At 45.9% G+C, this 25,656-nt stretch overlaps 1 protein-coding gene across 2 annotated transcripts; it reads right to left on the bottom strand.

Annotated features, from left to right (window-relative positions):
• Window positions 1-4,862: 4,862 nt before the first annotated feature.
• On the bottom strand, window positions 4,863-20,665 carry IGSF1 (immunoglobulin superfamily member 1). 2 transcript variants are annotated; one of them, XM_086389274.1, is made up of 20 exons: window positions 20,471-20,665; window positions 17,997-18,115; window positions 17,824-17,850; window positions 17,126-17,410; window positions 16,479-16,766; window positions 14,289-14,573; window positions 13,754-14,047; window positions 13,052-13,330; window positions 12,611-12,731; window positions 10,708-10,778; window positions 10,579-10,626; window positions 9,906-10,196; window positions 9,322-9,600; window positions 8,435-8,722; window positions 7,407-7,694; window positions 6,849-7,136; window positions 6,367-6,654; window positions 5,969-6,247; window positions 5,453-5,576; window positions 4,863-5,290 (listed from the first exon to the last, which is right to left on the bottom strand). In XM_086389274.1, exons 2-20 carry the CDS (start codon window positions 18,064-18,066, stop codon window positions 5,155-5,157), a joined length of 4,029 nt encoding a protein of 1,342 aa, XP_086245400.1. In that variant the 5' UTR covers window positions 18,067-18,115; window positions 20,471-20,665; the 3' UTR covers window positions 4,863-5,154. The 2 variants fall into 2 exon arrangements, with proteins under 2 accessions (XP_086245400.1, XP_086245401.1); XM_086389275.1 differs by having other exon boundaries at window positions 10,579-10,611.
• Between the last annotated feature and the right edge of the window lie 4,991 nt (window positions 20,666-25,656).

Genomic DNA, 25,656 nt, shown 5'->3' with positions numbered 1-25,656 from the left:
GGACATCGAGTTAGACTAAGGCACCTCCTCCCCTTGAGAGTCAAGGTCAGGATCTCAGAATAGATGAGACAACATAGCTTAGTGGTTATGAACACAAACTCTGGAGTCAGACTGCCTGGGTCCCAATCTTGTCTCTGACACTTGCTGGCTGTGTCACCTATGGAGGTTGCTTAATTTCTATGGCTCTGCTTTTTTCTTTGTAAGAAATGTGACTAATGATAGAACCTACCTCACAGGTCTATTGTAAAGATTAAGATTCTTGATAAATGTAAAGCTTTGTAACACTGCCTAACTAAGTGAATGTGAGTGTCTGTTCAACAAAATAAATTTAAAAAGAACAGTGCAAAGATGGACAATTTAGCAAATATTTATTGTATGCCTACTCTGTTCCAGGTACTGTGCTAATCACAGTTTAGTATGGGAAAATCTGACTTTGCAGTCAGGTAAAATGGGATTCTAATTTCAGCTGTGACCTTGGTTATGAGCTGAATGGCCCTGGGCATGTTCCCTAACCTCTCTGAGCCTCTGTTTTCTCCTGTGTAAAATGAGGATGATAATAGCGCAGGGTCACACAGGATTGTTGTTAGGAGTAAATGAGGTAGTACCTATATGTGTGCTATATATAATGGGGCGCTCACTAAGTGGTCATACATGACTCGCATAACCTGGGGGGGACTATAAGATGAAATCTAATGGGAATAAGTGTCAAATCTTAAATCTGAGTTTAAGACAATTGCAAAATAACACATCCCTTGTACAGGATAAGGACAAGAAAGGATTGAATTGGCAAGAGCTTGTGTGAAAAAGAGCTGTGGGTTTTGGTTGACCACAAGTTTCCTCTGAGGCTACAGTGTAATCTGGCTGTCCCAGAGCTAGTGAAAATTTAGATGGCATTAAAAGAAATGGTGAGGTGTGATCCCAGAAAATGATCATTTCACTGTCCTCTGTACCCTGTGCTGGTCAGATCACATTAGACGTGTAGGACTTCATTTTGTTTACACTTCTGGATAAATGATGACAAGCTCACTGACCAACTGCCAGAAGTGGTGACCTGGATTGGGGAGCATTAGAAAACCCTTTCTTGAAGATGAGATTAAAATAACCCCAGAAAGGAAGCAGGAAGGCAATATTTGAAAGTTGTTTTTTTTTTTTTTTCTAATGAGAATGTTTATAGAACATACACCACATTCAGTCTGTCAGCAAACCCCACTGGCTGTTTCCTCAGCTTATATCAATAGTCCAACCATTTCTTGTCACCACTCTGCTACTGGGCTGACCTAAGCTATCATCTCTTGCCTTATTATTGGAGTAACCTCCTTGTAGATATCTCTGTTTTCACGCTGGCCCCTCAGTCTATTCTCTATACAGAAGACAGGAGGCATGCATGCATGCTCAGTTGCTTCAGACATGTCCAATTCTTTGCGACCCTATGGGCTATAGGCTGCCAGGCTCCTCTGTCCATGGGATTCTCCAGGAAACAATACTGGACTGGGTCGCCATGTCCTCCTTCAGGGAATCTTCCCAACCTAGGGACTGAACCCTTATCTGCCTGTGTCTCCTGCATTGGAGGTGGATTCTTTACCCACTGAGCCACCTGGGAAGCCTGAAGACAGGATGAAAGTGAAAGTGAAAGTTGCTCAGCCATGTCCAACCCTTTGTGACCCCGTGGACTATACAGTCCATGGAATTCTCCAGGCCAGAATACTGGAGTGGGTAGCCTTTCCCTTCTTCAATGTAACTTCCCAACCCAGGGATTGAACCCAGGTCTCTGTAAGTCTAATCATGTCACTCCAGTGGCTTCCTAGTTCATACAGAGTCCAAGTCCAAGTCCTTACAAAGGTCTAGAAAAGTCTTGCTTGTCTTGGTTCCCATTACCTCTTTGACTGCATCTCCTACTTTCCCCCTTGTTTACACTGCTCCAGCCACTGTAGTCTAGTCACCGTTTCTCAAACCAGTCAGGCATTCTCTTGTCTCAGGGCTCTTGTACTTCCTGTTCTCTGACCAGAACCCACTTTGCCTACCTATCTGTATGGCTTACTCTTTCATATCCTTTAACCGTAAGTCAAATGTTAGCCTTCTCAGTGAGGTATTCTTAGTCACCCTTTTTAAATTGAAACCATTTCCCCCACAAAACACACACTTCTGAATCTCCTTTCTCTACTTTGTTTTTCATCACATCTTTTATCATCGTTTAATATTCTATATTATTAACAGATATATAAAATCAATAAATAATAATATATAATAAATACATAAAAGAGCTGTTGTGGTTGAATCCAGCAGGAGTTGGGTAGGCATGAACTCTGCCCTCTCCAAAACCCAGATAATTAAGAGTTAACTACACATAGATACATTTGCAATTGAATGTTGGCGAAACCCCGGAAACAACATTGAGTGAGATATTCTGGACTCAAGGAAGACAACTCATATCTTCCAAACTTTGTAAGACTACTATGTGTAAGAAGTAGATTTCATCTAGGTTGCAACCTGGGTCAGAACTAGAGCCAATGAGTATGAAGGGAATAAGTATACACAGATAGGAGATAAATCAAGCAATTTGAAATTCTCAGATTGTCTCATGGAGTGGTGAGCTCTGCATCACTGGAGGTATACAGAAAGAGGCTGTGTACCTAGCTGTCAGCTTTGCTATAAAGGAGATTGTGTACTGGGTTGGGGATTGGACCACATCACCTGGATAATCTTTGTAACTCTAAGATGCTGAGGGCAAAGATGTGGCCCACGGATGGAGGGTAATTTACTTTTTTTTTCAGAACTGAAGGGAGGATTTTGGGCCTTTGTTTCTGGAGTCCCAGAGGCACATTCTTCTCTCACAGGTCCATTCCATCCTAATTGAGATTCCATTTCCCAGAGATTACCTGATGCTGTGCTGATTAGAGGCCAGCCAGGGGTAAAGGGACTGATTCCCATGGCAACCAGGTTGAAAAAAACACACCATGTGGAGCATTGTCAGCAACAAGCTACGTTTGCATTATAAATAGATATTTAATTCATTGAGATAGATTGCTACGACTTCTGCATTATAAATAGATATTTAATTCATTGAAATAGCTCTGACAGTGAGGAGGGAAGTTAAAACCCAGAGCCACTCTTTAAGTATTTCAGTTAATTGACAACACTTTTTCCCCTTCTAAATCACATAAAACTTGATTCTCTCAGTGAAAGAATGGTATATGTGAATACTTTTAGAAAACCAACTAAAAGTCCAGTGTCACATGTTTATATTTTTCACTGAAAGGTTGACCAAAATTTTCTGATGGCGTGGATATCTCTGTTTGATACAGGAGACCCTGGTTCACAAGATTTCACAAGAGTCTTTTTCTGTCATTTTTGTTTCATCTTTGTCCTGCTTTTCAAACTCAGAGGCTTCTATAAATTTCAGTCCTTGGCCCTCTTCTCTTTTCTTTCCATCTCTCTTTCCTTGGTGAACAGCTAAAGCAACCAAGTGATCACTTGCTAACTTGCACAGCCCCACTGCTAGCCTTGACAATACATGCTGGAATATCCAATGGTTAGAAAACAAAATCAGACCTGATCAAAGGAATTCCATCTGAAAAGCAAGGACCAAAAACAGGCCTCCCTCCACTGTTCAAAATGTACAGCTTGATTGAAGGTTAGGGATGGAGAGTTTGAAGGCAGTGAGTGGTGTTGGGCAAAAAGCAACAATTAGTTTTTGCTAAATTCATATGCAAAAGCACTTTTGAAATGCAATTTTTGTAAACACTATAAGAAATTAGTGTAAGTGACTAATAGAATCTCATCAGATGAAAATCGGAATGAGACTTTGTACTTCTACATTCCAAACAGCTTAATACAAATTAGTCTATAGTACTCAGAGTATTTCACTCTGTAAGGATTAAGGGAAATGTGATGCATTTTTTTCATTAAGTTGCTGGGTAAATAAGCTTCCTGGTGTAAGAATATAGGAGTTAATTTCTAAATTTTATAGTAACCAGGGTTAAATAACTCATTGTGTGCAGCACCCCTGAACATTGCTCTATTAAATAGTGATAGCTTAAAATTAAACAGTGTTGGGAGGTAAGGAACTTTAGGGTCAGATTTGAAGGGATTACGACCTCCTCTAGGACCCACAGATCAATCCTTCTGACGTCTTGAACAGGTTTAAGGAATTAGGGAAGCCCCTTTCCCCAATCCAAGCCTCCTAATGTGTACTAGATTCTCACCAGTGTGGCAAGTTGCATGCTGATGCAAGGAGAAAGATCAGGGGCTCAGAGTGTGAACTAGCCTCCATTTGGAGTCCTGGGAAGGAACCCTGGGACAGGACCCTGGGAGGTCCCCCGCTTGAAACCAACCACCGTAGCTGCATACTCACTCCCTGAGATCCCCCCCACCAGAAAAACACAGGGCTTTCTGTAGGGAGGGGCAAAGTATCCCATTTTTATCAATCATTTACGTTTGAGAGTGAGTTAATGTACACCTGTGATTGGTAGGAAAGGGCCACAAAGCACACTTCCCCAGTTTCCAAGTTCTGCAGTGGATTAATCCTGTTTGAAAGCAGATGTACTACAGACCTAGAAGTTCCACAGTGAAAGTATGTAACTGAAGTCTTTGCCCTCCTCAGGCTCAACTTGGAGAGAACATTGCCATTCATTCATTCAGTAATGAAATGGAGAATGAAGGGATGACAGGACATTCTGTTCAGTAACCATGTCTGAAAGCAAATTGGACATGTTGGAGCTTTCCCTCCTCCCCGACCCTATCCTTGAGCTCATTTCTCTGTGCTAGCAGCCCCCTGCTCTCTTACTGTGCCATGGGGGTCAGCTCCAATACACCATTTTTTGCTAAATCTTAAATAACAAACCAATGGAAAACCGCTGCCATAGTTTTTGCAGTTAAATAGTGAATACTCTCTTTATTCAGAAGAATACATTTTTAATAGATTTTCATGCACCAGTAAATCAGTACAGTGAAGAATTACAGGGGTGGGAAATCTCTCTTCAGGAAACCTCTCACCCTGGTAGAGCTCTCAGTTCCTAAAATCCCCTTGACCCATCTCAGGTGATTAGTGGCCAAGGAACAGTAGGTGGCGTGGACTCCTGGGGAAACCAGTCAGATTTGCAGGTCTCTGAGGACAAAAAAGAGAAGAGAGGAAAGCTCTTGTAAAGTAGGAGATGATTATATCGGGACTGGCTGCTCTACTGAAGTGCCCTGAGAGACTGATGAGGGAGAGTCGGTGCTGGTGCCCAGGTCTCCTTCTTGGTTACACTCTTCCAGGGCTATGGTCTGGTCTCTTCCATCTGTCTCTGAGCCCCTGTGTAGAGAAAGAAAAAAAAAAGCAGGACTAAGGGAGGATACAGAGCCATCAACTTGAAAACAGGCTGCGTAATGGGGCTCAGATGCTAGAGGAGAATTTGGATCATCGTTTTCACAGAAGCCCTGGGTTCACAGCAGGAGGCTGACATGAGGCAATTACCTGGTTCGGAGTCGAGGCCACTTCTTCCACTCTATGGCTAGCACCACCCCCAAAGCTACAACCACCACCACGATCAGCGTACTTCGGACAATGTTCCCCACGGTGCATTCCTGAGCAGCAGGCCCTGTGATGACAGAAGAGCAGAAACCAATGCCATAGAGTTTAGTGCACGTGTGTTCCCCTTGCTCTCTTGCTGCCCCTTCATCTGGCCTCCTCTGGGGTTCACTTGGGAACCACATGTTGGGACAACAGATGGGGTGGTCAGAGGCAGTGCTTCTGCTGAGGCAGAGGCAGCCCTCTCTTGTAGGGTGGAAGATGCATTGAAAGTACCCTTGTCACTATCTTTGAGTGAATCTGAGGTTCCACCTTCTTACCATCCCTAGGAGAAGAAAATGACCACACTTGAGGTCTCTGACTCCAAACACCTCCCCTTCCACATGTGGCCTGCCTCCACGGAGACTGTCTCCCGGGTCCCAGAGGTGTCAGGCCAGAGTCATGGAGGGATTAGCATCTCACCTGCGGCCCCCACCAGCTCCAGAGTATCGCTAGGCTCTGACCAGATATCGGGGTAGGCCTGCAGACGGTAGCTACAGCTATAGTTTCCAATGCCCTTTCCTTCTACATTATTGATGACAAAGTCTCCATCCTCTGAGAACTGTTGAGGTGCTTCTTCTCCATCATGTTCCAGGACAAATTCCACACCTGGCAGGGGCCCTCTGCACTGAAGGGTGATGTCCTTTCCGAGCTTGAACACAGTGCTGGGAGAGGCTGATAAGGAGGGTTTAGGGGGCTTGTCTGCAACCAACCAGGATACAGAGTTAGAAATGGCCTCGAACCCAGCCTTTTATCCCCTTAGGGATAACTACTAAAAAACTACAAAAGCTAGAGTCTTACTGAAATCTCCAAGACCTTACCAGTCACCCAGATCTCCAGGGAGTCACTGTGATTAGAAGCTGCAAGGGGAGCAGAATCCAAATAATACACACAGCTGTACATCCCAGAATCTTCACTGCTCACTGCTGGCATCCAGAAGTCAGCCCTGTACCCATTTGGCCTCTGTTGCTTTAAAGGCTCTTGAATACCTTTCTTCAACAGGACAAATGTTGAGTCTGCCAGTTCCCCCTGACATTGAAGAGTCATGTTTTCTCCAGGGGCCACCATGGGACCAGGTTGGGCTAATAGGCTGGGTTTGGGGAGCAAACCTAGAAGAAATGAACTCTTGGTTCATAGAGAGGTCGCCACTTACCAGGGCATCACCCCCGAAGTCTCAATAAAGAGGAGAGTTACTGCCTGCCTCTCCTTGAGCTCTTGGAAAACCATTTCCCGTGAACTATCTGCCAGCCCAATTCCCTCTTTTCTATACTCCCCTGCCCACTCCAGAGCATCTTCCCCTTACCTGTGACTATGAGTTCCAGGGTGTTGCTAGGCTGTATCTTGATAAGGCTGGTCCAGTCAGGGTGGTAGCAGCAGCTGTAACGACCTATGCTCGCACCAGATACGTTGGTGATGGGGAAGGCCCCATCATTACTGGTGGATCCCCAGAGCTGCACTGAAGTGGCTTCTATTTCTTTGTGCAGAATGTACCCTACTCCATGTACTGGCCCTTGGCACCAGAGAGTAACGTTCTGCCCCACGGGAACCACAGAACTGGGCTCAGCAAACAACCGTGGCTTGGGGAATGTGTCTAGGAAGAGACCAAAGATGGAAAGTGGTGAGTATGCAAACTTATCACTGAATTAACCCTTTATCTTTCTCCTTCCGGACACAACCATTCCCTTCCATGTCCTAGCCTAGCCTAGCCTTCCAAGAGGGATTACCCTCCCTTACTCCTACGTGCTGTGGTTCATGGGGTCGCAAAGAGTCGGACACTACTGAGCGACTGAACTGAACTGAACTGAACTGAACCCCTACTCCAGTTGCTTCTGTCCCAGTCCCATGTCTTGTCTGTCCTTACCAGTCACCCAGATCATAAGAGGCTTGCTGAGATATGATCCCCTGTTTGACATAGTGGTCTCAAAGTAGACACAGCTGTAGTTCCCAGAATCTTCTGCTCCAACAGTATGGAGGAGGAAGTCAGCCGAGTTCCCCGAGGCACTCCGGAACTGTAAGGGACCCGGGGTTCCCTCTTGCAGGAGGGCAAACCTCATGCCCTGGAAAGCCCCTTGGCAACGCAGGGTCACATTCTTCCCAGGAAGAACCACGGGACCTGGGTGTGCCAGGAGAGTGGGTTTGGGGTAGAATTCTGAAATTAAAGAGAACACACATGAGAGAATCCTGCCTCACACATTCTGAGCACTGTTTTTTTATTTTTTAGTGGTATTATAAGAAACAACATATGCTTATTGTAGAAAACTAGAAAATACAGAAAAAAAACCAATGACTCAAAGATGGCCATTTTTTGTACATGTTTCTGGATTACTTCCCATTTATTTTTGTACATGCCTATGTCATTGTAGCTATAACTATTTGTATGATTGGGCTTACTGTATACACAGTTGTATAGTTTAATATTTTTCACTTTATATTGTAAACATTTTCCTAGGACGTTAAATAGCCTTTGAAAACTATCATTTGTAATGGCTGCATAATATGCAGTTGACACTTCAGGGTCTTTGCCCTTTCTCTGAGGGCCATCCAGCCCACCAATATCTGGTAGTCTAGCTAAAGAAAAAGTGGACCTTGGGCCTAAAGCTCAAGGCCAAGCTACAGAAAGACTTCAGAAACAGGGCAACATGTGAAACATCCCCATCTGCCTCATTTCTTTCCCCAGAAGTGGACTATTTTCCTCCTTCCTCTCATCTTCCCGTATTAGTGATAATATAAGCATCTGCCTTACATGGACTGTTTACCACATGCAGGCACCGTCCTGAGCACATTCTTGGTGACTTTTAGAAGGGGCACCTCTTCCTCTCCCACTGACATCCCTTCTGCCCATTGTCCCAGGGACAGTACCACCTCCGCCTGCATTTCCCCAGTCCTGACCTGTCACCACGAGTTCCACGGGGTCACTGGGTTCCGACCAGATAGCAAAGTCATAATAGCGGCAGCTGTAATTCCCTCCATCACCAATGCCCACCGAAATGATCAGAAAGTGGGCTGCACTGGCTCCCAGACTTGCCCAGGAACTGTCACTGGATGCTACTTCACTTCCATCTTTGTAAAGAATAAAGCTCATGTGTTGCTGGGGGGTGGAGCAATTGAAAGTCACCCGGGAACCAGGAGTCACCACAGGACTGGTCCATGTCTCAAAGAAGGGCTTGGGGTACATTTCTAGAAGGCAAAAAACCAAACATAACCAAAACCAAATCAATAGAAAGCAAGCTAGATAATATGATAAATATTGGTTCCAGAAAGCAGCTTGGCTTCCTATAGTATTTCATTCAGAAGAAGGTGCATTTAAAAATCCAGGAAAAACCACTTTGAGGATAAACTTTTCACAGGGACCCCCTCACCCCACCCCTCACCTCCTCAAGTCTAATCCTCACTGTCAGCAGAAGCTAGCTAAAAGAGTGGATAGTTACTGGGGCTCTGCTGATTCCCTGAGCCTCAGTTTGCCCATTGGGACAAGAAGGGGAAATGGTACCTGATCCACCTCCTTTGAGTATTTGCTCTATAGCTAAATGAGATAATTGATATGAAAATAATTAGAAAAATTAAATCACCCTCCACAAACCCCAGCTATTAATAACGATTATGGCTATTAATATCGTGCAGCCAGAGGCCCTGGCACTCCCAGCGCCACGCCTGCCTGGCTCTAAGATTGGACACAGGCTCCTAGGACCAACAGCAAAGTTCGCTGTGGGGAAAGGAGTGTCTGACCTGGAGCTTTGCTCCCCCCCTCCTCCCTCACACACCCCTTTCAGCTCTACCTTTTATGACAAGCTCCAGGGGCTCACTAGGCTCGGACCACTTGAAGGGGCGCTTTTCAGTGTGAGTTCGGCAGCTATAATTGCCTTCGTCTTTATCCTCCATTCTCCGGATTGTAAAGAAGGCTTCTCTCCCAACGGCACCAAGTTGCTGGATGGGTTCCTGCATTCCCTCCTTGTACAGAGCAAACCCCATGCCTGCCAGCCATCCTTTGCAGCGGATTTGCAGCTCCTTGCCCCGAATTGGGGGGGAAGCAGAGATGACAGGCTTGGGGAGGATATCTAGAAAACAAAACAGGGAGGACAAGGAGAAGGAGTCCCAAGTTAGGAGGTGCCCAGATGGGACACGCAGAGTCACTTGGTCCGTAAAACAGAGATCCATCCTGGCCGGGCCTTGGCTCTTCCTGTCAGTCTCCTCTCAACTCTCCTCCCCACCCCCTCCCCCCATCTCAGCGCCCCTCCTCTCCTACAGGCAGCAGAAGTCCCTTGGGCTCTGGATCTCTGAGCATTTCCCCATGCTTCAGAGCAGTGTTGGAGTCCCAGGGGCACCAGGGATCGTGCCGAGCGGACCCTCGGCCTTTTCTTACCTGTGCCCACCAGCTCAAGTGCCTCACTGGGCTCAGACACAGCCATCTCCTCCCAGGAATGGCAGTGGTAACTCCCGGTGTGAGTCTGGGTCAGAGCTCCAAGGGGGAAGGCAGCCCGGACCTGCTCTGAGGCCGGGCGAGTTGCGATCCACCCGGTGCCATCCTTCAGCAACACAAACTCCTTAGTTGAACCAGAAGGGCTTCTGCACCAGAGGGTTAAGTTCTTCCACGGGGCCAGAGGGAAGTTGGTCTCTGCCCACAGCTCAGGCTTAGGGGTTGGCATGATTATTTCTAGAAACAGCAGAGTTAATGAAGCCATCCTCCCTCCCCTGCCCCTCCCCCTTTCCTTGCCCTTGAACCCCCCTCCCCAGATCACACTGCCCACCTCCCCTTTCAACCCCAATCCAAACTCTTTCCTCCCTTCTGCAGGTGCTGGGGAAAGAAGACGCTGATGTCTCAGCCGAGCCTCAGAAAAATGCAGAAGCTTGGGGGAAATTTTGCAGGCAGAAAAGCGGAGTTGGAGGCTGAATTTTGCCAGCAGCTTCAGCAAAGTGCCCCTTCCTGGCTGCCCTTCCCTCCCAACCAGTCACTCCCTGGCCACTGACACTGACACTCTGTAGTTATTTCGGATCTCCAGGGAGGAATGTCCCAGTCTGGAGCAGGAAAAACTCACCAGTCTCTTCTGTCAATACCCCAGTGCACAGTCCTGCAAAAGAAATTGCTGCCAGGGCTTTGCCCCCTCCCCCATGGGACTTCACCCCGGCCTTCTGCCCAGGCCCCTTCCCCACCCCCTTGTACTCACCACAGCAGAGAAGAGCTGTGAGTATGAAGAGCATGGTGACCCCTTGAGCTGTTCCCAGCAACCAGGCTTCTCTAGCAAGACCAGAAAAGAGATGAGAGGAGTTGCTGGGATTAGGGGGAGGGCGGAGAGAAGGGGGCGGCAATTTATGTCATTGGCTTACTTGCTACCCAATAGGGATTGGATATGGCCAGAATAATGGGATATCATCTTTTCTGACATTGATGATTTTTCTCTTTGAGGGCCTCACCACCTACAAACCTCTTGCTCTTTAATGACCCACGGGCCCCCGCCCCTCCCCCCTCCCCAGACAATATCAAATGTCAGCTCCCCAAGGCCCCTGATTAGGCCGTTGCTGGAACTGAGATGTCAGATGTGAAAATACCGTTGTAACTCCAGCTCTCAGAACCCCTGGAGCTCAGTGTGATCTGGGTGGTGGGTGTGGGGCCAGAGGGAGAAACCTTGGGTGTTTCTCAGTCATCAAGTTTAAGTTTGGAAACAGTGTTTATTATGGCACTATTGGCCCTCCAACTGCCCTGCCTCACCTGCCTTTGTTGTGGAAGGGTTGCTTAGGCAGCAGCAGTGGGATCTCTCTACCCGACCCAGATCATGACTAGAAATGTGCGGCAGCTTCAGGTCCTATAGATTCAGATCCTATAGATTTAGCTTGTATTAGGCCAACATCTACCTGACAATTTTGACTTAGAAAACACTGACCTTCCTTCCTGGTCAGGACAACATGCTTTTCAAACTGCCTTCTCCAACATCTGGTTTCTGAATTCATTCTTTGATGCAGTGGTCCTGGGCTGAGGTGGGGGGCACTTGAAGCTACATTTTTTTCTAACCCCTGGCTTGAAGGCTACCACAGTGTATGTGGAACTCAGAACAGATTCTGTGAACCTGACCCCCAATGAAACGTTTTGAAAGCTCAAAAGGGGTAGTGGTTTTGCAGAAGGTTTAGGTGGCTCTCTTCCCATTACCCAAGCACTCTGTCCCTCAGATCTCAGAGGAGAACACAGACACACACAATCATAGTCATCATCCATTGTGTATTGAATACTCCCAGGCACACAAAGGCCTCTGCTCATGGTGGGGGAGGGGTACAGCCAGGATCAGAGAGTGGGGGAAAGTGGCATTCAGGAGCAGAAGCCCCCACCAAGCTAGGAGCTGTCATTTCTCATTTTGGGGCAGAATAGCCTGAGCACAAGGATATAAGGATAAGGGAGAGAAGGGGATGACCCAGGAGACACAAAATAATAAAAGTAAACAGCAGGAGAACCTGTTTGACTTGACACTTTATGGATCAGGGGAAGCAGCCTGATTCCCTGACCCAATCCATTCTCTCATCAGCTTCCCACCCAGGCTAAGGCTCTATTCTCAGAAGGCTCTGCACAGTGGTTGGGGGCCAGAGTGGCAGAGACACTGGCTTCCATAGCAGCGAGGATGGACTACAAGGCTTGCTAGCCCTTGAGAGCTGAGGTAAGGCTGCATAGTTGGGATGGGAGTTGAATAACATCCTGGGAAACAGGACAGTGTCGGTTCTTAAAAAAAAAGTTCAGATGAAGTTAATGTGGAAGACATCGATCATCTGTGAGAGGCAAGGTGGCTTGGGAGGGAGATTTGGGCACCCTCCTGGGGGGGATCAGTGAATGAGGTTCTGAGGACTTCTTTCAGCCTCTGAGAAATATTCATTTCTCTACCCTCTGGTAGGGGTGCTGACCCCTCCATGAAATAAAAGAGAAACGGCTGGAATGAGAAAGCCTTGTATATTCATCCCTGAAGGTAGAGGATGCAAAGGCTTTTCCCCTTGGCGCTTGTCTCAACTGCAGCACACCCCATTCCTGAACCTCTGGGGAGCCTGAACTCAGCTAGATTTAGGAGCAGGGGATTGGGATAAGACAGTTACCTGATTCTGAGTCTCCGACACTTCCACCTTATCCACAGCACTACAAACAGCAAGGCAACAAGCTGAATGATTAGAAACAACCTGATAGTTTCATTCAGAACGTGATTCCAGGTGAGAAAGCCTGTGACCAGAGAAGACCAGAAACAGGGACCTTGATGGGGACAGGGACAGATGAACACATTCATGGGGGAGAGGGGAATCTGGTTACTGCAGGTAAAGGGAAGTTGAAGCAAAAGTGACCTTCTTTTACATAAAGAGAGGGACCCTTGAAAGTATCCTGCTCACTGCCTTTGAGCGATCGTGAGACCACTCCAGGAGAAAGATGCCCAAACCAGCCCCCGACTACCCTTTCCATATCCTGCTGGGCATTGCTTTGGGATCCCAGGGGTATCATGGCCAAAGGCATGGTGGGGGCACCTCTATGAAGAGTTTTCCTCTCACCTGCTGGCCCCATCAGTTTCAGAGGCTCACTGCGATGTGACCAGATGTTAGGGTGTGCCTCTATGCGATAGCTGCAACTGTAGGTCCCTGTGCCTTTCCCTTCAACATTACTGATGATGAAGTCTCCATCCACTGAGAATTTTTGGGATGTTGCTCTTTCTTCCCATTCCAGACAAAACTCAAGAACTGGATGAGGTACTCGGCACTGAAGGGTGATGGCCTTTCCTAGCTTGAACACGGTGCTGGGCCAGGCTGACAGGGAGGGTTTGGGGGGCTTATCTGCAACCAATCCAGAGACCAGAGTTAGAACAAGTGACTTTGAACTCATTGCCTCCTCTCAACAAATGTTTCTCATCTCCTTATCTGGTCTTCTCTTTCTTTCCGCTCTACTAGATCAGTGGCTTCAAAATTTGACTCTGCATCAGAATTCCTTGGCCCATTACTTGATCCTTTAAAGACTTCTAGGCTCCTACCTTCAATCAGAAACTTAACAATACCTGTAGGTTTCCCTGGGTCTTAAGGAAAGTAAGTTTTCTAGGAGTCCCATCAGGGCTTGTCCGTGCCTAGAAGTAAGGTTTGAGTAACAATACTGGGAGAGAAGTTCCCTAAAGTTTTGGAGAAAACCACCCTCCTAGTCTGGTTTTCTTTGGCTCCTAAATCCTGGAATGAAGATAAAAATAAAGAATAGTTGTTAGCACTTGCCTACAACCACAAGCTCCACGGTATTGTGTGATGTCATTCTGATGGAGGTCTTCCAGGAGAGGAGATAGTGGCAGCTATAGATGCCAGCATCACTAGAAGTCACATTGTTGAGGAAGAATGATGTGTCATCATAGATACTGGTGGTATCCAAGAGTTGAAGTGGTTTGTCTTCTCCTTTCTTATAGAGTGCAAGCCCCACTCCATCCACTGGCCCTCGACACCACAGACTCACATTCTGACCCATTTGGACCACAGGACTGGGCTGAGCAAGTAGCCAGGTCTTGGGGAAAGTGTCTAGGATGAGACCCAAAATATCACAGGCTAATAAGTCTGACTTACCCCTCCCACTAGTTCAGGTTCTTTTCCTTTTCTTCCAGTCCACCCCTGGCAAATCCCACCCTAAGCCCAGTTCTACAAATTCTGCTCCTTCCCCCACCATTAACCCTGGCTGCATGATGAAGTTCTCCAGTGGGCCCAAAGAGAGCCGAACACCCTTACCCCCTAACATAGGTCCCATAGCAGTCCCCTCTCTTACCAGTTACCCAGATTTTCAGGATATCACTGAGGAGTGAACCCCTGTATGATCCATCATAGTAAAAACAGAGGTAATGGCCAGCATCGTGGATTTTCAATGCCCGGAAGAAGAAATATGCCTCATTTTTTATTGGCCTCTTGAGGTAAAAGGACTTCTCCAAGTCTTCAAGCCTTATTAATGCAAAGGTCATTCCATAGATTGGCCCTTGGCACCTGAGATTAAGGCTTTCTCCCGGTGCCATGATGGGCCCAGGGTAGGCTGTCAGAGTTGGTTTGGGATAGAGTCCTAGAAAGCGAAGAGACCCTGAGTTAGAAGTAGGGTGATTCTTCCTCATCATATTCTGGTTTCATTTTCCTACTTTCTTTAGATAGCAAGTGGTAGCTGAAGTTTACCCTGTGCTCCCTCACTCTTCCCTGAATCTCTGCCTCTTCCAGAAGGTAACCAAGGGGAAGTTCACTCCCACTCCTTCCCTCTCACCAGACTCTATCACTGCACTGAGCTCTAACTATGTATAGGGGTATGTCTCAGTGGAGTATCTACATTTGTAATTCCCTGTATCTTTAGGTCTCTGAAATGCCAAATGTGGTTCTTCCAATCACCCAAGAAATCAAACTTCTGAAAATTACTTTGATTCCTTCTTCATAAAGCATGAATGTTACTGCAGTATTAAGGATGGCTTTTGAACACATTCAGTTCACAGAAAACCCTACTTCCCAGAGGAGACTGAAAGAGGCCAGTAAGTCGGGATTGGCCAGTAAGTCTGCAAACCAAACAAACATTTGTTAATGGGGCCACACCCTCATTTTCATGTATTGTTTCTCCAAAGAGATTAAACTACAGAACAGAAGGTAAACCTCACTCCCAAAGCACTCCTTCTTACCCACCCCAATCCCAGGTAGGCCCACCCACCCATTATTGGAAGGATCAGCTCTATCATAGGTTCATTAAGCATTGAGGATACATCAGGCATCATGGAGGTCTAGGGTTAAACAAGTAAAGGAGACAGACACAGTCCCTGTTGGCCAAGTGCTCAGGGCCTAGTGGGGTCACCTGTGAACAGGTCACTGCAGCAGTGTGTGTTAGTGGGATCTATACCAGAAAGACATTCATACAACAAGCATCCATAACACGCAGTTCAAACAGACAGGCTTTTGTTCTTTGATCCTCAATAAAAAGCTATACTAATAAAATTAATATCTACCGTTTATTGAGAACTTATATGCCAGGCACTGTACACATATTACGCAAATCCTCACAACAACCCTGTGAGGTAGGTATTACGATTATACCAATTTTGCAAATGAGAAAACTGAGGCACAGAGAGGCATCATACAGTGGATCAGGTAGATACCATTATCCCATTTTAGAGTGGGGGAAACTGAAACACAGAGTTAAAGTAACTTGCTCAATATCACACAGGGAGGTGGTGTCAGAGGTGGAACTAGAAACTAGGATTACAACTTCTAAGCCCAGGGTATTTTCTGTAGCACCACAGCTTTCCCCAAGCCTATTTAACTTGATGAAGGAACTAAAGCAAGCGTGGCCAGTTCTGTCTAGAAGCATCTGGGCTATGGGGTGGAGGACTTGGGGGTGGGGTGTGGGTCTAACATTAGGCGTTTGGAAGAACCTTCTACTGTGTTTAAAGCTTGGTACTGCCTTACTGGATCTGTATATACAAGACTAAATTCATTTATAAAACCATTTCTGAAATATGAACTATCACTTTCCTTGTCATTTTTTGTTTCTTTTTATCGCCAGCACAAGCAATTCACTCTGTTTTCCACACTTAAAAATAAAAATCACAAATAGAATAAAAATACATTTAAATAAAAAAATCAGTTTACATGACTGCAGTGGCAGTGCCTGGCACATATTAAGTGCTCAATAAACATTAGCCAAATGAATGAATGAACACATGATTTTCAACAAATAGAGAACAACAAAGCTGTGATGAGCTGAAGCTGCTGGACATTTGGCTGGACTCACTCACTAGCCAAGTGATTGGCTTCCAGACAGCTGCCTCCTAGCATGTGTGATTCTCATTTGCATCTCAGTAAAATATCAAATGACTCTAACTCATGGGCCTTGCAGAGAACTGGGCAAGGAAAGTCATATCAGAAACCCTGGCTCATCCAACCATGATCCCGGGGACAATGATCATCAGACCCCAGCAGCCATAGCCACACCCACCTGCTACAATCAGCTTCAGGGGGTTGCTGGGCTCTGACCACAGGGTAGGGAGCATCTGGATATGAGTGCGGCAGATGTAAACCCCTTCACTCTCAGGTGTCATGTTGGCAATGGAGAATATGGCCACTCTCCCAGTTGGGACTTGGTAATCCACGGGTTCCGCATATCCCTCTTTGAACAGCATGAATACCAAATCCTGCAGCCAGCCATGGCAGAGTATGTTAACATTACATCCAGGAAGAGGGGAGGTCTCAGTCTGGATCCAGAAGATGGGCTTGGGCAGCTGGCCTGGAAGGAGAGAATGAACTGGAATTCAGGTAGAGCAAGGGTAGTGCGGCTCAGGGAGCAGCAGAGAGCTCTACTTAAATGAGTCTTCCTGGTATGATCCTTATTCGTCACCCCTCTTTCCCCATCTACAGTATCCCCTAGGTTGAGCAGCTTGCCCTCTAGAGCCATTCCAGAGTCTGCAGCCTCACTCTACATTACCTATAGAGATGAGACACTTATTTACCAACTGTGGAATATCTGTATTATGTGTGCAAGCAATTGAGGCAAATGAATGAATTAAACAAACCCTGCTCTGGGAAGGCAAGTTTGAGTTCCAGGAGTTGGAGTTTATTCTTGATTATCTCTCTCTGTCTTCTTACCTGGTGCCTCCAACTCTAAAACTTTACTGGGCTCTGACCAGCCTGTCTCCTTCCAGTAGCAGCACCTGTAAAGACCTGTATTTGCCTGAGTAAGGGCACCGATGGGGAATGAAACTTGGAAGGTCTTTCGGGAAGGGCGGATCCAGGTCATCTGTGTCTTATCCTTCAGCAACAAGAACTTGCTTGAAATCTGAGAGGGGCTTTTACACCAGAGTGTGATGTTCTCCCAAGGGGCCTGGGGGTAGTTGGACTCAATCCATAGCTCCGGTTGAGATGGCATCACTGCTGTCATTCCCAAAGAAAACAAAGATGTCAGCGGTTCCAACCTTCTCCCTCCCATAACATGCCCCCTGCAATGTCCCCTTTAAATTAGCCCCAACCCCCCGCCCCAGATTCCTTCTTTGGTCTTTCCTTGGGGACAGGGGTGTGTGCTTTTATGGGAGGGGGGAGGGTGGGATAGGGACCATAGGACATTGTTTCAAGGAATTCAAGTGAGTTGGGGAACAAAGTGCAAGAGACAAAGTCTTTACTATTTTGTGGGAAACCAAGTCATGAAGTGAGCAGTCCTGATTCCTAACAAGCTGAGTCTGGAAACTGCCTTTGGCATCTCGAGGCAGTTATGTCCGGGGCCATGGAGGCAGTTCAGTGTCTTGCAGCCTTCAGGAAGGAAGGTAGTTGATGTGGCAGGACTCACTTACCCATTGGTGTCACACCCAGACTCAGTCCTGAAAAGAGAGATTATGGTAAAGGAGAACCCCTCATTGTCTCAATCACCCTCAAACCTCAGTATTCTCCATTCCCTCCTCAAGGGGCACTCACAGGGGTGCCTGTGACAGGGTCACTTGCCCCGCCACGCCTTCCTTGTACTCACCAGCACAAAAGAGTAAGAGAGTGAACGTCCGCAGCATGGTGGCCCCTTCCCCTGGCCTGTCGAGGGTCATGGAGCCTCCGGAGTCTTGAAGGGCTTTGCCCCTCAGAAGGTGGTGAGATCTAAAAGCAGAAGTATTTTTACTCAGGGGATTGCTCCTTCTCCTGAAAGTTTAGTTTGGATCACTAAGTTGCACCCGAACACCTACCTTCCACTCCCCCACAGGCATGCAGGGTTATCAGCTACTTGTTCTCTTTGTTCCCTTTCCCCACTTCCCCCTTCTTCCACTCAAGGTCTTTGCTGGTATATCTACCATATCAGATTTATTGAAATGTCTGTTTGTCCCTCGGGTCTCAGAGGCCCAGAGTGTGACCTAATACAGGCCAGCAGAAGCCCTAAGGCATGAGGGAGATGGGAGGTGTAGAGTCAACTTTTCGGATTCTTTACTCGTATATATATTTTTTGTCAGAGTCCTCCAACAACCTAGGAAAGGAAGAGTCCTACATCCCCATTTTGCTGGCTAGGAAACTGAGGCTTATGCAGGAGATATAATTTACCCAAAGTCAAAGATATTAAATATCAGAGCCAAAATTTAGATCCATGTTGAACTCCAATGCCTATGCTCTAAAACCAGTAATTAAACTTTCAGAGGTAGCCCTTGCCCACTTTCTCACCCTCCCTCACTTCTACTGTGTCATCCCATCTAGGCTTTCCCTTCTGTAAAATGCTTCAAATTTAGTATTACTTTCATTATTATTTTGTATCCCCTGTCCAAAGCTCAAAACCTCCATTTCGAGTAGGTGTTGGAGAATCAAATTACTTGAACTAATTGATATAAAATGTACATGATTCATTGGCATCCCGAAACTTATAAGCATTTTTGTTCACTGCCCCAAGGAAAAAAAAAAAAAGAATTGAATTTCAGGGAATGTGATGTGGCAAAAATATTTGAGATCAGGGAGGCTTTCTCATTTTCTTGAAAATCACTATTGACCAGAGGCTCTGCATGTCCATAAGTAGACGCCTTATGCTTTTCTCCTACCCTACCCTACCCACCCTGGGCCCAGAGTAGAGTATCCTTTGGCCAAAGAAAGATGTATGCTCATCACACAAACTCAGGATGACTCCTCTATTGCTTCTCTACTTAGGGTCTGAGGTTGTGTCTGACCCTATCTGTTTAATTCTATTTCAAAAGAGTGGGATAAAGGCAGCTCTCAGAGCAGAAAGGGGTGCTTTTGCTTCCCCAAACTGATTCTGATATCAAAGCCTCTAATTTGCTCCAGGACTAGGAGGGATGAAGGAGCAGGAAAAAGGGGTAAGATTCAAACATCTGGGCTGTAGGAAGCAGGTGGACAGTCAGAGATCCAAGGAAGAACAGTTTCCCTTTGCATTTCTTACTTTGTATTGAAGGATGCTCAAATTACCTTCTTTGAACTTTTCTTATCTAATATCTAGCTAGCCTTGTTGTTGTGTTGAATCTGAGATAATACCGGAACAGTGCTAGGTACATAGTGAACAGTTCTTTAAAACTGGCTATTTTTCTTCCCAAAGGGGACATTAGCCTGGCATAGGACCCTAAAGATGCTATTTCCATCTCAGCTCCTACAGACTCCCAGGCCCAGGCCCAGGCCCAGTCTTGGTGACACCCTGTTGCTTTGTTCCCCTGAGGCTTTGGGCCAGTTTATTGGCGGGGGTGGGGGGTTGGGGGGGGGACTTCAGGTTTTACTGCCAAGGGAAAGGTTTAACTGGGATTCCACCCAGGAAGGCCATCTGAGATTCCAGTCCTGCCAGGTGGACCCCTAAACCAGGGTTTCACTTCCTGGGGGCTTGAGGGGAATAAGGGAAGCTGGGCTTCTCAGCATGGTTGACCCCTCCTCCAGCTCCTGAGGAAACTCTACCGTTTATATCCAGCCAAAAGGAATCTTCAGTCCAGGGAACAAGGGAAGGAGTTGCGGGCTTCGGGTTAATTGGCCACGCCCATTTTTGGCCTTTCACGCTACCCCCCACCCCAACACTCCCCCCACCCCCATCTTCGGCAGTCTAGCCTTTTCTCCCTCCCCTTCTACTCCACCCCAAGCACTTCACACACCCTTAGGCAGCGCCGCAGTGCTTTTGAGGGTGAACGACCCGAAATGTCTAATGGCTCGCCCCTGCATGGCTTTGAAGGTTCCAGGAATCAAAGGGTTTGGGTTCGGCGGGGTGCCGGGTACATGTTCCGCTAGAGGTTTTGAGGGAAGACTGAGAAGGAAAAGGGAAGGTATCTGAGTGCCCAGAGATTCTCAGCGAGGCATGGCTGGGATCCGGGGAGCGAAGGAGAAAAGGAGGACTGAGGGGGTGGGGGGAGGAAAGACTTGGGAGCCTGTAAGTTTACGGCAATTAATTACTTCAGGGAGATTATTTAGGGGTTTTGTTTAGGATCTGATGGGCAGTATTTAATCTTCAGCCACTGGACTGTGCGCGCATTTGCAGGTACTTACGGTAGTTGAAGGCCCGCTCCGCTGTTGGAGATTCTCCAGTGAGCTCCTCCAGATGCCGCAAACTGCCCGGCACGAGAAGAGCAGTCTAAGGACAGCCTCTCAGTCTCAGGGCCCCGCCTCCCTCTCTCCCCCGCCCTCCCGGCCGCTCCAACCTCCCCGCCTCCCTCCGCCAGGCTCTGGGAGTCCACCTACACTAACTCTCTAACACCTGCAGTCCTCTGACGGCCGGGATTTCCACGCCCCTCCTCAGCTCCCGCCTCTCTCTCGATCCCCTGCAGGGGTTGCTGGAGCCAAATTCAGGCCCCTACCCCCTCGCTCAACGCTCGGAGTTTCTCTGGGTCATTGTATTCAGGAGAGGAGAGGGCCAGCTCTCAAGTCGGGCAAAGCTGTAGATCCCTTCTCTCCAGCTCCCCAATGCCTTTAAAGGGATCTCAGATCTTTCTTTCACACCCCCACTGAAGCATAAACAACGCCACCAGGGCTTAAATGCCTACTATGTGCCTCTGAGGCCTTGGGCATCTATTATTTCTAATCTTCATGTGAGTGAAAGTGAAGTCGCTCAGTCGTGTCCGACTCTTTGCGACCCCGTGGGTAGCCTATCAGGCTCCTCAGTCCATGGGATTTTCCAGGCAAGAGTGCTAGAATGGATTGCCATTTCCTTCAGGGGATCTTCCCAACCCAGGAATCCAACCCGGGTCTCCCTCATTGCGGGCAGACGCTTTACCGTCTGAGCCAAATAGTAGCCCCTAAAAGATGTGTTACTTCCTTCAGTTTTACAGACGAGGAAACTGAACCTCAAAGAGGATTGAGTAACTTGGACAGCCTTCAAAGTCCAGCACGGGATAAAAGCCCAGGCTAAACATATTAATACAAATTTGGATTTCAGTCTGGTTCTGCTATTCCAGAGCTGAGTGACTTCCAGAAAGTGTGTTAAACTTTCTGAGTCTCAGTTTCCCCATCTGCAAAATCAAACACCAGAAGTTTGCACATGGCTTCGATGGGAGAGTGCAGGTAAAGCTTGCAGCACAGTAGGCCTGCTACAGCGTAGGTGCTGCTGTTGCCCCGTCTACTACCACTAATAATACTACTATTAATCTGTACAGCTTTCCACGAATGCCCCAGAGAAATAGGATTTCAGTGCTGCAGACGATTCATAAATTTAGTTGACCATCAACGACTTTTACAAATGATGATGTGTGAATGAGGCACTAACCAAAGCTCCTGACATATACTATATGATGGGATTCAAGTAGAGCATTCAGTGGACTCAGAGATCAATGGATTGTTGTAAGAAAATGACACAGTTTTCTCTGTGTACAAGTTTTACATTCATAGAAGATTAAAACTTATCTAAAGAAAAAATACTGTAATTTGAGAACAAACTACATAAAAATAAAGCAACATCTGTTTTAATAGGAAAACTGAATATTATGTCTTCATGGGGATATCAGTTGTGGCTTCCTGCCATCCTGTATTCCTACATACCATTATAAAGTATTGATTAGACTAGAATAGCCCCCCCAAAAAAAGAATAGAATAGCCATATCAATATAAATAGGTATTCTGGGGACAAGTTATCTAACCTCTCTAGGCCTTCATTTTCTTATTTGTAAAATGGGGATAATAATTGTACTTAATATCACACAGAGTTTTGGGTAAGACTGAATGGAACCCCCCCCCATAAACTACTACATTCTGACTAGGACACAGCAGCCAACCATCCATTAATTCAACACATGTTTGTTGAGTATTTTCTTTGTGCCAGGCATTGTTCCAGATGCTGACAATACAGAAAGAATAGCAATTTCTGCTCTCAGGGAGTTTGTAGGCTGAGGGTAAACAGTGATAGAGAACAAGTAGAAGACGGTCAAAGAAGGAGGTGCCGTGGGAATCCAAGGATTGCAACAGGAACGTCCAGCAAGTAAGGCACGGAGGACAGCAAGCCATTTACTGTTGTTTAGTCGTAAGTCGTGTCCAACTCTTTTGCAACCCCATGGATTGTAGCCCACCAGGCTCCTCTGTCCATGGGATTTCCCGGACAAGAATATTGGAGTGGGTTGCCATTTCCTTCCCCAGGGGATCTTCCCAACCCAGGGATTGAACCTGCGTCTCCTGCAATGGCAAGCAGATTCTTTACCACTGAGCCACCTACTGTGTGGCTAAACCAGGGCAGTGGGAATAGAGAAGGAAGCCACCCACTTCAGTGTTCTTGTCTGGAGAATTCCATGGACAGAGGAGCCTGGTAAGCTACACTCCATGGGATCACATAGAGTCGGACATGACTGAGTGACTAACATTTCATTTTTCATTTCATTATCTGTCAGGGTGGAAATATCCATGTCTATTTTAAAAAGATTTGTAAATGAGGTACCATTTCACACCAGTCAGAATGGCTGCTATCCAAAAGTCTACAAGCAATAAATGCTGGAGAGGCTGTGGAGAAAAGGGAACCCTCTTACACTGTTGCTGGGTACAGCCACTATGGAGAATAGTGTGGAGATTCCTTAAAAAAATGGAAATAGAACTGCCTTATGACCCAGCAATCCCACTACTGGGCATACACACTGAGGAAACCAGAATTGAAAGAGACACATGTACCCCAGTGTTCATCGCAGCACTGTTTATAATAGCCAGGACATGGAAGCAACCTAGATGTCCATCAGCAGATAAATGGATAAGAAAGCTGTGGTACATATACACAACGGAGTATTACTCAGCCATTAAAAAGAATACATGTGAATCAGTCCTAATGAGGTGGATGAAACCGGAGCCTATTATACAGAGTGAAGTAAACCAGAAAGAAAAACACCAATACAGTATACTGACACATATATATGGAATTTAGAAAGATGGTAACGATAACCCTGTATGCGAGACAGCAAAAGAGTCACAGATGTAAAGAACAGTCTTTTGGACTCTGTGGGAGAGGGAAAGGGTGGGACAATTTGGGGGAATGGCACTGAAATACATATAATATCATATAAGAAACGAATTGCCAGTCCAGGTTCAATACAGGATGCTCGGGGCTGGTGCACTGGGATGACCCAGAGGGATGGTAAGGGGAGGGAGGTAGGAGGGGGGTTCAGGATGGGGAACACGTGTATGCCCATGGCGGATTCATCTTGATGTGTGGCAGAACCAGTACAATATAGTAAAGTAATTAGCCTCCAATTAAAATAAATAAATTAAAATAAATAAATAAAATAAAACCTCAAAAAAAAAAAAAAGATTTGTATAGAAATCACTATGATATGGTTTCCCTGGTCGCTCAGTGATAAAGAATCAGCCTGCCAATGCTGAGACACAGAAGACACAGATTCCATCCTTGATCTGGGAAAATCCCACATGCTATGGAGCTATTGAGCTCCTGTACCACAATGATTGAGCCTGTCCTCTAGAGCCTGGGAGCCGCAACCACTGAGCCCTCATGCCACAACTGCTGAAGCCTGTGTGCCCTAGAGCCCATGTGCCACAACAAGAGACGCATGTTCATTGCAACAGCAGAGTAGCCCTCCTCAATGCAACTAGAGAAAAGCCCGTGCAGTAACAATGTCTCAGCACATTCAAAAAAGGAGAAAGAAATCACTGTGAATGTATCTACTAAGTGCTTTATAAATATGAACTCATTTTATCTCAGTCTCAACACTAGGGAATAGTTATCGGTATCAGTCCCATTTTACAGATAAAGAAGCTGAAACACAGATCCATTAACAAATTGCCCAAGGCCAACACAGCCAGCAAGTGGAAGAGCTAGGATTCACATCCAGGTAGTCTGTAAATACAGTTCCATCGTCCCATGTTTTTTTGTTGTTGTTGTTGAGTCGCTCAGTCATGTCCGACTCTTTTGCGACCCCATGGACTGCAGCCCGCCAGGCTCCTCCATCCATGGGGATTCTCCAGGCAAGGATACTGGAGTAGGTTGCCATTTCCTTCTCCATTTTTTAAAATTACTTACTTTATTGATTTTAATATATCTATTAAAAGGGGTCTTATTTAGAAAATAACTCAAAATCCTTTTATGCAAAGTAACCAAACAACTTCTCAGTTCCTTCATTCTTTTATAAAAATGAGGTATAATTGATAAGGGTTTCCCAGGTGGCACTAGTGGTAAAGACCCCACCTGTTAATGCAAGAGGCCCAAGAGATACAGGCTTGACACCTGGGTCAGAAAGATCCCCTGGCATGGCAACCCACTCCAGTATTCTTGCCTGGAGAATCCATGGACAGTGGAGCCTGTCAGGCTACAGTCCATAAGGTCACAAAGAGTCAGACATGACTGACACGACTTAGCATGCACACATAACTGATAAACAACATTATATTAGTTTCAGGTGTACAACATAATGATTCAATATTTGTATATATTGCAAAATTTTCTTAAACACTACAATGCTACCTCTGCTTTGGAAGCTTGGAATGATGAAAGTAAAAAAAAAATTTTTTTTAATTTTTTTTTTTTATCACCTTTATCTTACTTAAAATTCTAGAGTTTCATATCCTTATTACATGCTATTTCCAAACAGAAGTGTAAGGTTATACTTTTAAGGTCAAGTTCTTTTTTTTTTTTCTTTTTCTTTTTTTATATGTACGTAAATATATATGTGAATATTTGGTATTCTAATGTACTTTATTATTATTTTTTTAATTTTTAATTTAATAATTTTAAAACATGTGTTCCCCATCCTGAACCCTCCTCCCTCCTCCCTCCCCATACCATCCCTCTGGGTCGTCCCAGTGCACCAGCCCCAAGCATCCATTTTTTTAAATTTAAAATAGAGTTGACATATGATCCTGCAAGCCCACTCCTGGGCACATATCTGTAGGAAATTTTAATTCAAAAAGAGACATGCACCCCAATGTTCATTGTAGCACTATTTATAATAGCCAAGACGTGGAAGCAACCTAAATGTCCATCAACAGATGGATGGATAATGAAGATATGGTATATATAGACAATGGAATGTTACTTAACCATAAAAGAGAATGAAATAATGCCATTTGTAGCAACATGAATGGACCTAGAGATTATCATGCCAAGTAAAATAAGTCAGACAGAGAAAAACAAATATGTGATATTGCTTATATATGGAATTAGAAAAAGATACAAAGGTACTTATTTACAAAACAGAAATAGACCCACAGACACAGAAAATAAACTCATGGTTACCAAAGAGGAAAGGGGTGGG

Source organism: Bos grunniens, chromosome X, assembly GCF_055505025.1.
Source record: "Bos grunniens cultivar Pamir isolate PY7600 chromosome X, Bosgru_T2T1.0, whole genome shotgun sequence".
Taxonomy (NCBI): domain Eukaryota; kingdom Metazoa; phylum Chordata; class Mammalia; order Artiodactyla; family Bovidae; genus Bos; species Bos grunniens.
This window is presented reverse-complemented; position numbering and strand designations above follow the sequence as displayed.